This window comes from Lagopus muta, chromosome 11 (assembly GCF_023343835.1).
Source record: "Lagopus muta isolate bLagMut1 chromosome 11, bLagMut1 primary, whole genome shotgun sequence".
Taxonomy (NCBI): Eukaryota; Metazoa; Chordata; class Aves; order Galliformes; family Phasianidae; genus Lagopus; species Lagopus muta.
Genome location: NC_064443.1, coordinates 10424543 through 10437681, shown reverse-complemented (window position 1 = coordinate 10437681; position 13139 = coordinate 10424543). Strand labels below are relative to the sequence as shown.

Below are 13139 nucleotides of genomic sequence, written 5' to 3'. Positions count from 1 at the left end.
ATCTGGATAGCAACAGGCATTACTAGTGAATCTCATGTCAGTACGAAGGATGGAGGGCATGCTGTATTTTGTTTGGCTTGTGAACCTTCATTATTTTTCATGTTGTTCCTGGCTAATGTTATAAAGGCACTTTTTAAACGTGGGGCTTTCCAAAATCTGCTGCTTCCCCCACGAAGAAGTTTCCTACCCTGTCAGGAGACATGAGGGCTGTGCATGAGATCAGAAAGAACACTGAAAATTGCTTCTTTCACTTCCAGAATGCAATGTCTGCCCAGATGTGCAGAGCAGACACCTATAGGGCATGCAGTGAGATGGGAGCCCACTCCCCTTTGAAACAGCACCGAAGTTGTCTGTATAACTGAGGTTGTTTCTATCCCTTTCTCCCTTTCTAGCACTGGGAGGTGTTTCGGACAATTACAGAAGTTTTTATCCTGGTTCCTGCCTTGGTTGGCCTGAAGGGTAATCTTGAGATGACATTGGCATCCAGGCTCTCTACTGCTGTGAGTGCTCACAAGGTGGTGGGTGGTGGTGGCTGGGGAGGAAGAACAGTCATCAGGAGGTGCTGCTTTTATGTAACACATTGTGTATGAGACAAGCCAACGTTTGCAAAGTAGAAACCAGTGATGTTAAAATAATAATTTGCCCTCATTTTGTAAATGGAACATAGAATTTCTGTCTGCTTTGAAGGTGAATTAATCCCTGTGTGGCCAGTTGCTGATATCTGGATCCTTGTGACACATAAATGGGATAGAGCCAGAGATCCACCGTTGTCAGCTTTGGGATTTGGTTGCTTTTGTAGTGACCTGGACAGGATAAAACCACCTTCAGCAGCCACCTGTACCCCAGAGATGGGTTTTCAGAGTGTATCTCTTGACTCCTAGGCTAACACTGGACAGATGGATGATGCTCAGAAGCAGTGGAAAATGGCCACCTGCAATTTAGCCCTTATCCAGGTGAGTCACTAAAGCTGGAAGAGGAAGAAAGCCTTTTTTGATTGTTGTGTCATGGTCTGACAGCATCTGTTCCCATCAGTTCTGAGTCTGGAGCTGTTGATTTGGGGCAGATATTCTCAACAGAACCCAGTAGAGCCTGGGACTTGGCCTCCAATAAAACTCTGTATATCCCTGGAGCTTGTGATTCAGAGGCAAAACAGATCCAGACACGTGTTGCCTTTGTGGACAAACTGGAATATTGAAAAACCTCCTTTTGTAGGGAGAGCTGCGGCACAGTCCCTGTTTCACAGCAGCCCCTGGATAAAGCGTGTCGTTTCCAGGCAATGTTTGGGAGTCAGCCTCGGGCAGGAGGGGAGAGATGAGAGAAACGAGCTCTTTCTGCTTATTTCAATCCAGCAACCAGCCCAGAAGGTTTCACGTGGAAGGCCAGAGTGCTTGCAGCATGCGTCTGTGTGCTTTCCCTTATCTCCTTCCACAGCTTTCAGCTTGCTGGGAGTGCTGTGTTGATGAGGAGCCCATTTCTGTGCTGACCAGAGCTATTCCTCTGCTGATGGACTCGGTGTCCTTTGCTGAAGTGTTATCTGCCCTTTACAGTCCTGCACCGTTTTTCTCCAAACTTCGTCAGGATTCTTTCTGAGTGTAGCAGAGCCTCACAGGGATGCTGCTTAAATACACAGGCAATCAGCATTTCTGCAAGATTTTATGTGCCCTCCTGGCTGTGCAGAAACGCTGCGGTCACACAGAGGTGGGCAGCAGATACAGCTGATTGCTCACCAGTTGTCCTTTGGCCTCCAGGTCCAGGCCACGGTGGTGGGACTCCTGGCTGCTGTTGCTGCCGTCATCCTGGGAGCCATCTCCAAGGGCTCTGTAGAGCTGAGCCAGGCAGCTGTGCTGTGTGCCAGCAGTGTGACCACGGCCTTCATCGCTGCACTTTCTCTCGGTGAGTCATTTTGGTTTCTCACATCCAACATGGTGCGGAAAATCTGTCCCATCTGTCCCCCTGGCTCGGCTGCAATCTGTGTTCTATCTGGCATGGGGATGAGGTGTGTGTGGAGCATTAGTCCCATGCCCGTTGCTTTTAATTCTTCCGCACCCTGTCCTCGCTTCTCATCTCCTGGGATCTATTTGCTGGCTCTTGGCCTCCACAGCAGCAATGTTACCTGATAGGCACAAAACCACAATATGTGTATATAAATATGTACTGGCAAGTTGGGGATTGGGCTCTTCTGGTTAACAGCAATAGAACAAGAGGGAACGGCCTTAAGTTGCACTAGAAGAGGTTCAGGTTGGATATTACTTATCCAGAAGTATGGTGAGGTATTGGAACAGGCTGCCTAGGGAGTGATGGAGTCACTGTCCTGGAGGTGTTCAGGATCCGTGTGGACATGGCACTGAGGGATGTGGTTCAGTGGGCAATATTGGTGGTAGGAGGATGGTTGGACTGGATGATCTTGAAGGTCTTTTCCAACCTTAATGATTCTGTGGGCGGGTGAACTCACATGCACATGCTGTCTCAGTTTGGTTTTAGTGGCATGTTAGCCATCTGCACTGTGCTTTTCAGAGGGGGGATATGCTAATGCTGTGCACAAAGCTGAATATTGAGACAGTTTGCTAGCAAACAGCTCCAGACCATGCTCAGGATGGACAGCATAGGGTTGTGGCTGCCCCTGTGCCTCTGAACCTTGGCTGACCCTGCCTGTAGAGTGGGCTGGATGGGGAGGAGCTGCTCTGATCGTTGAAGATCAGCTCTGATCATTTTGAGGGTCTGCCATGTGAGGGCAGCATGACACTCTGAATGGAGGGAACTAGCAGGTTGGGTACCATGCGTTTTCCGAGGGAAAGGGACAAATAGAGCAAGTGCATGTGCTGGATAGGGAGTCAAAGGGTGATTGTAGTTGCTTTTAACGAGGAACACTGCATGAGGCAGTCGTTAAAAACAGCCAGCATTAGTCTGCACTCTGGACTTGGTCACAGTGTGGGTGTGTGTGATGGGAAGCTGGTGGGTCTGTGGCCAGGGAGGGATGGAAGCATTCAAGACCAGGTTGGATGAGGCCCTGGGCAGCCCGATCTGGGGGTGGAAACCAGCCCACGACAGGGGGTTGGAACTAAATGATCTTTAAGATCTTCTCCAACATAAGCCATTCTGTGCACCAGAGGCTCTGGGCTGTGAGGGCTCAGTCTGATGGCTGGACTGAAAGGCTGAGTCAGGCTTTTCATTAACTTAAGAAAGCTTGCTTCTCTTTGGTGGTGTGGTTGAAACTCTCCAAAATGATGGTCTAATATGGAAAATATATTTGTGCTGTGGAATCCTGAGCAGGAGATGGCACCAGGAGACTGCTGCGTGCCTGCTGTGTGCTTATCTGTGAGTCTGCTTTCTGCCTGGTCCTGCTTCAAGGCAGTAGAGATTAGGCTACTCAGGAGAGGAGCTGCTCATTTGGGCTGCCTGCTAGTATCTCCTTTGATCCCTGGAATTTGCCTGTGTGCCTGTGGGCCTTTGGTGAACTTCATAAGGGCAGAGTGATGCCCTTCAGACCGTTGAAAGCAAGAAGATGAATTCCTGGCTATAGCTGCACAGTACAACTATGGGCAATCTGCTGCTTGCTTTTTCCAAACCCCATGTCCCTCTGGGAGCCAGAATAGCAGTTCCAGGGTGAAAGACAGCAGGTTGCTCCCTCTGATGCCTGCTCTGTGTCTTTTCTAGGTCTGGTGATGATTGGCGTGATCATCGGAGCCAGGAAAGTTGGAATCAACCCGGACAACATCGCCACACCCATAGCAGCAAGCCTTGGAGACCTGATAACCCTTTCCCTGCTGGCAGGAATCAGCAGTACGCTCTTCAAGTACATAGGTACTGAGTCCTTGCTGAATTATTGGAGGGTACTCAGCCATTTCGTGTTTCAGAGTGAAGGTTCTTATGCCACGGGTGAGAAAATGACCACAAACGTTTTTTCAAGGCACTCTTTCAGTTGTGAACTGGAAGGCAGAGATGAAGAGACACAACTGGGAATTCTCAAAGATGTGACCAACATTTATTGTATTGCTTTCGAGCAGGAGGTTGACGTGTGTGACATTGACTTTTCCTGCATCTATCACAAGTCCAGCATAACTGCTTTCTGTGTGGCTTGTAGCAAGCCCTTCCTCACAAAGCTACTTCAGGGTCTTGGTATCTGTAAGAATATTTTCTTATCTTATGTGGAGAGTCATGGGTGAATGAGGTAATGCCATGTTGGATTTGGGGAGATCATGTCATTCTCCCAGGACTCTATAGGAGTTGTGGCTGTGAGGTTGGCTGTGCTGATATTTGGCAGAGGCTTGGGCACCTGTTGTTGCTGAAAAACTCAAAACGTGTTGCAGCTTGGTAATATGTGCTTGTAAAGTGCTCAGCTATTTACCGTGAGCATAACCTAGAAGAGGAACAGGAAAATAAAAAGATCCAGCAAGCTTGATACCATTTGAAATCTAAACTGTTGCTTCAGTCTCTGAGCAGAAGCAGCACAGCAGCTGTTCCCAGTTTGCATAACTCCTTCCATGTGCCACTGAGTGAGGGAGCACACATTGCAGGGAGAGGCCCATGGATCACTTCCACCCAGCTCTCCTTAAGCTTCAGAGGTGCACTTTTTTTATTAGGGTTTTTCCATGATGCCATCACACTGCCCTGTGAGGTTAATTTGTCTTTCCATCACTGTGCTTCTGATAATATCTCCCATGGAGCACATGGCAGAACAACACAATAACCTCTGTGGCTGTGACCAGGGAAGCGCCTCTGATGTTTTCAGAGTAGTTTAAATAGTTTCAGCCTCTTGATACGAGTAATACAGTGCACACAGACACCTGGCTGTTGAGAGCAGGAAGGGAGGCAGGTAGAAGGGAGGCAGCATTGTTGGCAGTTGAATAAATCCATTTCCCTCCCCAGTGTGTAGTAATTAATTGTTCCACACTATAAGAGTGGGGTAGGAGACCCAGCACAGCAGCTAAATGTCCTACAACCCATCCATCCTAAATGACTACAGGTGTGTAAGTGCACTGACAGGACAGCGGCCAGAAGTGGTTGCATTTCAGCGCTGACCAAAGCCACATTTAAAGAGCACATCTCTTTATGTAAGAGCCCTTGATCTGGGGAAAATATCATCAAATCAATGCTGCTCAGGTAGCCCAAGGCCCTGGCAGTGTCGTTTTGAAAAATGCACGCTTAGAGCCTGCAGTCTCCCAGATTACCTGCAAAGTCTGTGTTACAGCCTGCTGGCATTGGCCCCGGCACAGAGACCAGATGGAGAGCTTTGTTGAAGAAACATTTTTATATCAAAAGGTTTGGCATCATCCCCATTGCTTGAAGGTGTTTCTCATGCTTCTGAGTCATGTTTATTTTCTTTTAGTGCTGCACACACATTTATTTTTTAATTCATTTGCTTCTAAAGGTCACTCCAAGGTTATGGCCCTACTGAATGGAAAAAGCTCCTAATGAAAGCATATGTAAGCTAGAATGAAATAAACCCTGGACTTTAATTGGCTTATACATTCAAGAGAGCATTTGTCCCCATAAAGCAGGCCAGCTGCTTGCTGAGAGTGCTAGCTTATCACCAAAGGTATCTATTAGTTCTTGTTTTAGGTGAAGGCATGAGCTGTCTTAAATGTGGTACAGCTTGCACACAGGGGAGATCTCTCCTCGCCCTGCTGTTTGAATTGTACCCTGAAGCCAGAAAGCTTGTAACTTTTTGTCTTGCTTAGTTAGAGATGAGGTTGGAGACTTGCTCATCTTCAAACGTAGCTTGCTTTGAATCCTGCTGATTTTCAAATAACATCCTCTAGCAGTAGTTTCAGAGGTTAATTATGGATTTCTGTGGTGTAGTGAAGTGGTCATGTGGGGGGCATCTTAGTTCACGTGATTTTTCTGTTAACATTTCTCAGTCTGAGCCAGAGCCCTGCTGCCTTTCTTCCAGACTTTACTCAATACGATTTTGGCAACCTGTGAAGCCAGGAGTGTTTGATTCGAGATCTCTTTTCCTTGCCAGATATGAAATACCTTTCACCTCTGATCTGTGCTGTCTTCATTATCATGATCCCTCTGTGGGTTGCTATTGCCAAGCAAAGTCCTTCCCTTGCTGAAGTTTTGAAGTCTGGATGGCAGCCTGTCATCGTTGCAATGAGCATCAGCAGGTAAGGCAACAAACTGCTTCCCCAAACTCACATGAGTGGGCATGCTGCAGGGAGATCCCATGCTCATGTAGAAAGTCATAGAAAGGAAAACTGGAGGGAACAGCAGAAGGTTATTTATCCAGTGCTTCTCAGCCACTGTTGGCCCTCCAGCAGGCTGTTAGAATGGAGGTACAGAGCTCCCAGATGACTGTGAGTCATCAGTTTAAATTGCACTCATGCATTCACACATCATGTGTTCCAGCCAGGAAACCTAAAAGCTTGATGATGACCATCGCAAACAGTCAGACTTCAGCCTCATCTTTATCCAGCTGTAAATGAAGACTGGTTCATTCCCCCCACGCTACATCATTCAGACCCAGCTGAGATCTGAGATGGTTTTAAAACCCTGCTAAGATCAGTAAGAGGTTTAGCAGAAGTTTGGCATGGATGATAAAGCTTCCCTGGCTAGTATCGGTTTTGCTCAAGGAGAGGTTCCTGATCTCCTTATGCCATGAACAAAAAATGCAAGGCTATCTATCAGTAAAAACAGATGTAAAAGGAGTAAATATCTGCTATAGGGAATGTTCCAGCACTGGCAATGGGGAGGAAGCAGTAACTCACCTCTGTGTGCTGTTTTCACACCATAGCAATTGCCCTGGGGAAGAGACTGATCCACCTTCTTTGCCTGTCCTTTTTTAACAGCATTGGTGGGCTCATCTTGGACAAAACTGTAACTGACCCAAACTTTGAAGGCATGGCAGTTTTCACACCTGTGATTAATGGTAGGTTGGACATTATAAACATAAAATATATGCATGTTTTTATTCCTCCCTCTTCTTAAGGGTTATGCTATCCACTGTTGACCCTACACAGAGGTCTGTGTTCAAGTCCCTCTCCCATCACCAGTGGAAGTGAAGCTACTGGTCCCCATTACATCCCTACTTATTTGTATTTTGAATCGTCTCTGGTGCAAAATAGCAGGCAGGTCTGAAAAATGATAGAGCTGTTGAAAAGATTAACAGCATCTGATGGGTATCTGTGATAGCAGTGCTGACACCTTCACTTTCATAATATCATACCTGCTACGGATGTCACAATAAATCTATTTACTATGTCTCTCTCCACTCAGCAATTTGAGCTGTGCAATCATCGCTATTACAGGTTGTTGATAAAGATTAATATATTAAGATTATAGATGTGTGTGTATGTATACAAGATGATATATATAGATTATATATTTTGTATATATAAAAGTATATTTGGGGTGTATATTTATATTTGTATGAAGCTTCACAATTCTCTTACACAAACATGAATGCATAACTATAAACTACCAGGGGTCCTGGCCTCTCAGAGGATCCACTGGGTTGTTTTTCTGCCATTACAATATTTCTTGTAGACCCATTTCAGGGAGAACCCACGTTCCTAGGGAAGGCTTGGCCTCGTGCCACTGCCAAAGCACGGTGTCCTCTTGCAATGTCAGAGGGTGTCACCCAGCTGTCACCTTCTGGATCTGCATGAAGACAGACGCCTTGCTGACAATCTCTTTCCAGCATGGTTAGCCAAAGAGCTTGATTAAGAAAGTACGTCAACAGCAGTTCTGCTGAACAATGGCTGACCCAGACACCAGTGTGTGGGGTTGGGTGGACTGCTTGGCAGAGCTGCTCTCAGTTACGTGGTGCTCTGTGGTTTTTGTACAGGTAGTTCTGTGCTTTCCAGGTGTAGGGGAATCCTGCAAAGTGTATTTCAGAAAGCTCCCGTCCTTCAATTCCACTCAGGTCGATCTCACATTTAACAGTGGGGTATTTCCTTCTGCAAGGCAGGGAAATTGTGAGAGGCCTGTAGAATCTGGCTCACTGTTAATTTTCTTTGTCATTTCTACCCTGCACACACTCAGGGTAGTGGAGATTTGCTCCACAGATCATCAGCCCCCTATTTTCCACTGGAAAAATACATCAGCATTTTCACGTTTGCTGGAATTAATCAATCTGGAAGGAATTAATTGCCTTTTAATTACCTAACATATTTGGGCTCTGATTCATTCTCATATGATTTCTTCTCATTTGACAAGTGTGTCGGATGCCTTTAGACAGACACATAATCATTCTCCATGTTTGTTATCTTTTAAACAATAATGGTTCTCTGGCTGGTGACCATGAGTGGCAGCTGCCACTGCCTGCACTGCTTTCCCCAGGTGTTGCTCACAGACTGCATCAAACCAGGTGCAATTGCATCATCTTCAGAAACCACGTTGCATCTGCTGCTGGTGCTGGGAAGTCAGGGAAAATGTTTCCAATAAAGCATTTAGAAGGAGATGGTCACTGCAGCCTTCTTTACTTTCAAAAGCTGTTCCTGTCAGGTGAATAGCACAGCATCACCATGACAAGTGGGATCAGATTTTCCCCTTCTCTCACTGCTGTCCTCAGACAGTTTGTAAGTGAATGACACATCTTGGGCTAAGTTTGAGACTGGATTTCCTGCTGCAGTACAGGTGGCTTACAGGTTTACTGTTTTGTCCTCATAGGTGTTGGAGGGAATCTGGTCGCCATCCAGGCCAGCCGTATTTCCACATTCCTACATTTCTGGAGCATGCCTGGAGTTTTGCCATACAAGATGAGGCAGAATTGGCCCAATCCATGCACCACATTCTTTTCATCAGGTAGACCTTGAAACCTAGGTGTCCATGTCTCAAGGCCCGTCATCACAGATAGCTCCTTTATCCAGCCTGGTTGGAGAAGGACTAGGTGGGTTTCAAAGGCAGAACTCCCTTTCTCCCTTTCAGGGAAGGTCCTCAAATTGAAGAGCAACAGCTGTGCAGTGGGAGCTTGGAGAAAAAAAAAAAAAGCTTTTCTGTGTACTTAGAATCATGGAGTCATTAAGGTTGGAAAAGACTTCAAAGGTCATCAAGTCCAACCATTAATCCGTCAACCCATACTTGCTCCTTAACACGTAAGAAACTGCTCTTCAGGGAGCACTTAAAGTAATTGAAAAGGAGTCCCAGAAGGTTGTTTTACCCATGGCCAGCCTAGAGCCATCAAGTGTGGAAAGGGGAGTGAATAGAGCATAACTTTGCTGAAAATCAACAATTCCTCCATCTTCAGTAATGGATAAACATAAACATCAGCAAAAGTGGATTTCAGTCAGTTGTCCTTTCAGATTTCAGGTTCCCCTTGATTTTCCCTGCTAGGTTGGGAGTTATTGCTGGAGCAGACTAAAAACTGGGGGAAGTGGGCTGCAGCAAAGCAGAGCAGGATCAGTGGGAGGCAGAGAGCTGCTGAAGAGGAGTGAAAGATGCGAGTGAGAGGATCAGCATGGAGCATGTCTTTGGCACAGTTTTTAGTGACAGACAGAACTGCTGGGTTGATGCTGCAGATGCTCTAAATTGCTGCAAAGGCGTTAGCAATGTGTCTGGTGGGAGGGGACAGCCCCAACTCTGCCTATCAGCACTACATCAAGCAGCCGTGTTCTGTCCTCTCCCCACCACCTGCAGCCGCTGCGATCACTGTTTCTGTCTGTCCTCTGCAGAGGTGAATTCCAAGTCAGCCCGAGTCCTGTTCCTCCTGGTTGTCCCAGGGCACCTCGTGTTCCTCTACACCATCCACCTGCTGCAAGGAGGCCACACATCTCTGTCCTTCACCTTTGTGATGTTTTATCTGACTGCTGCTTTGTTGCAGGTAAGCCCCAAACTCTCATCCAAAAAAATACCACAAAAACAAAACATTCTTAGCTGGACAGGCTGACAGGCTGCTAGCAATGACCCCACTTCCATTCATTTTAGGCATAGCATCCTCTATCTTCTGTACATCCAGTAATACTTCACCCAGATTGCAAAGGTCTCATTTTCCAATAGGTGTGCAACTACCTTTAAGTGAGAGATTAGAGATGAGATGAGGAACAAATTACCATCATAAGCTGAGCTGCATTAAGCAGGGAAACATTGCGAGCAGGTACCTTTTGCTGTACGTTGTATCTTTTTAACCATATTCACTCCTTGAGTTTCTAAGCCCCAGTTATTCCTAGGCTGTGACTGGTCATCCCACTAAGGAGCAATTGGGAGGCTATGAGCCCCCGCCACCAGGTTTCCTCACTCATTTTGAAACCAGCTTTACAAACTGCAGTAAAGACACGGGGATCCCTTTGGACAGGGCCAAATATGTCAGTAGGGAAGGGAAGGCCCAGCCCTGGGAAGCTCATCTCTGAAAGCGAAGGTTCTGGGTCAGCAATGGACAGTTATCCAATTTGTTCTGCCTGTTCCCTTTCACTGTTTTCACTGCTCTGTAAACTTTGCCATCTCGTTCAGAAATGCATGTGCGTGTCACAGAGGCTCTGGTTTTGCTTGCCCTTTTAAATCAGTGATTCATTAGGTTGCAGGGCGAGGTAACTGGCTTCTTGCTTTGCCTTACAAACAGTTGTGTGTCCACGGGTAAATTCCTTGCATGTGTAAACAATCAGCTTTTCTTGACCTTTGCACAACCCTAAGCCCGGCACCACAGCTGTAGTTGCAAAGGAAAATATTTATTCTTTTCTTTATTCACTGAGGTAACTCCTCAACCAAAGCCAAGTGTGAAAATAGGCTGAATAAATGACAGAGTAAAGAGCAGAATCCCAGCAACGCCGCTGACCCAGGAAGACTCCCAGGGAGTCCAGAATGTGCTCAGCCTGGTTCATTCTTTCTCTCCATTAGAATTTATAAATGCAACCAGAAAGAATGAGGGGGGGAAGTTTGGGTCAACTGGAGGAAGCCCAGAGAGAAACATCAGAGGCCCAGAAAATATGACCTTAGAATTGAATGGAGTGGGGTTAGCTGGTCTAAGGAAGAGAGGCTTGGGAAAAACCTGGTAACAGCATTTGTTTAAACTGCTGAGTTTCTGTAGGAAGAGACAGATTAATGTTTTCTCTATGGTCACTAGGAACGAAACATGGCATTGTGGGTTTCAAATGGAAGGAGGACTATATAACACCCTTTAGTTTTTATCCAGCTTTAGTTTCTGTGATTCTGCTTATTTAATTTGCACCCTCTGTCTCTCCTGCCACCTTTCCCTTAGAACTGCCATCTCTGCCTTTGGTTCCTATTCGGTTGTGGTCTCCTATGGAGGGACCACAGAAGCAGAGAGCAAACTCTCTCTCTCCTGTCTTAATTCAATTAACTAGACAGTCTTTAATCTTTAAGAGAAGTATTTTTTTTTCCTCCATCTGTTTATCAGAATCAGGAGCTAAATAGGAATTAAAAGAAATCACAGCAAAGATTTTGAAATTGTTGAGATGAAAAATAGAAATGTTTTTCTCTTTTTAACGTGTCAGTGCTGCTTGGAATAACTTTGATGTAAAAACTGCCTCAAACTCCCGTTGTCTACTGAGATTAGGCAAAACAAAGTAGATGAGATCTGAATTTCTAATGGGGAAAAAAAAAAAAAGGAAGATGAGGAGAAAAGAATCTGGCCACAAACTTACACTTTGAGTTTGCATGCGTATTTGCAGCAGTCCTGTTCCTGCTGGATTGAATAGGAGCATTCATGGTATGGGAAGTGGGAGTTGAGAGATGCTTTTGGTGTTGACAGTCTTCTGTTTTTGGCCCATGCGGATGAACAGTTGACTTGTGGTCCTTGCACCAGGACAGCTGGTGCCCAAGGGCCATGCAGTGCCCAGGGGCATGGGCCAGTAGGGTTTGCAGGGATGCAAAAGCCAACTATACCCATATGATGCAACTCCATCCTGCAGAGAAACACTGATCCTCTGATGAGGTGGAGACATCTTAGAGATGCTCATTAGCTCTGGCACATTGGCTGTGGTCGTGTCATTTTGACCAAGGCCACAACATTTTGCCAGTGAGCTGATGGAGGCTGTGCATTGTTTTCTTGTTACTCACAGTAATGCCTGTGTTGCCTCTTCAGGTGGGAATCCTGCTCTACGTGGCCGAGCTCATTGTGCGCTTGATGTGGAGGAAGGCTTTGGATCCTGATAATTTCTCCATCCCCTACCTCACTGCCCTGGGGGATCTCCTGGGCACTGGATTCCTTGCTGTCTGTTTCCGTCTGGTTTGGCTCATTCACGGTGCAGACATGAACCTGGGCAACTGAAGGACTGTGTGCTGCTCCATGTTACTGATTCGACACGGCACAATTCTCTGGGACATTGGAGGCTGGGTTGGACCCCACTGCCCTGCCTCTCCTCCCCATCGTGCCTTAAGCTGGGCTTGCTTATCCAGAGGAGTCAGCACCCCCAGACTTTGTACCATTGCACGTGAGCAAGCTGGTTTTAAGCAGCACCCACTGCTCACACCAGCACCCAGCCAGTGCAGCATTAAGGAGAATTTGGTGCCATATAGTGATGAGCATTTTGATTGGCTTCAGTCCCCAGCACCAAAACAGCCTGCAAGGCCCCTTTTAAGCCTGCTGAATTGGGTGCATCTGATCCTGTGAGTCCATGTCACATCTCCGTCCAAATTTCATTCACAGTCCAAATAGTTCATTCACCCTTTTTCTCTCCCTGGAGGAGGAGAGCATCCTGGTGTTTAAACTTTTCCCTTCTTTATCACTCAGACGTATGGGCTTTGAGCCCATGGGAGGGATACAGAGACAGCACCTACCTGTGCAGCACCATTGCTGCTGTCTGACCAGCTCGACTGATTGTGTTTTGGGAGCAGGAGCTTTGGGTTTGTACGGTTTATGAAATGTCCATTAATTAAAATGTTTATTAGTTAAAATGTTTATAGAAATGCGCACACACACAAATAAAGTGGTTTAAAAAATGCCATGTAGTGGATTTAGGGCTGTTTTTACCTTGCTGTGGCTCTTTGTAGTTGAGACTTGGCAGGTGGAACTTTCAGTATCTAAAAGGGAGCTATAAGAAAAAAGGGGGCAGACTCTTTAGCAGGGTCTGATAGGACAAGGTAAATGGTTTCAGACTAAATGAGGGGACGTTTAGATGGATATAAGAAAAAGTCTTTTGCAGTGAGGCACTGACACAGTGGTGGATGTCCCATCCATGGAGATGCTCAAGATCAGACTGGAGGGGCTCTGAGCACCTGATAGAGCTGTAGGTGTCCATACGCAT

At 46.3% G+C, this 13139-nt stretch overlaps 1 protein-coding gene across 6 annotated transcripts in view; it reads left to right on the top strand.

Moving 5' to 3' along the window:
• Positions 1-12839, top strand: part of SLC41A3 (solute carrier family 41 member 3) — a 45996-nt gene extending 33157 nt beyond the window's left edge. For all 6 annotated transcript variants that reach the window (XM_048957575.1, XM_048957576.1, XM_048957579.1 and 3 more), the window contains 9 exons: positions 393-500; positions 882-953; positions 1749-1893; positions 3655-3801; positions 5963-6107; positions 6789-6868; positions 8611-8745; positions 9612-9760; positions 11978-12839. In XM_048957575.1, the coding sequence (XP_048813532.1) occupies positions 393-500; positions 882-953; positions 1749-1893; positions 3655-3801; positions 5963-6107; positions 6789-6868; positions 8611-8745; positions 9612-9760; positions 11978-12163 (1167 nt within the window). In that variant the 3' untranslated portion in view covers positions 12164-12839. The remainder of the gene's footprint in view (positions 1-392; positions 501-881; positions 954-1748; positions 1894-3654; positions 3802-5962; positions 6108-6788; positions 6869-8610; positions 8746-9611; positions 9761-11977) is intronic.
• Positions 12840-13139: the final 300 nt, after the last annotated feature.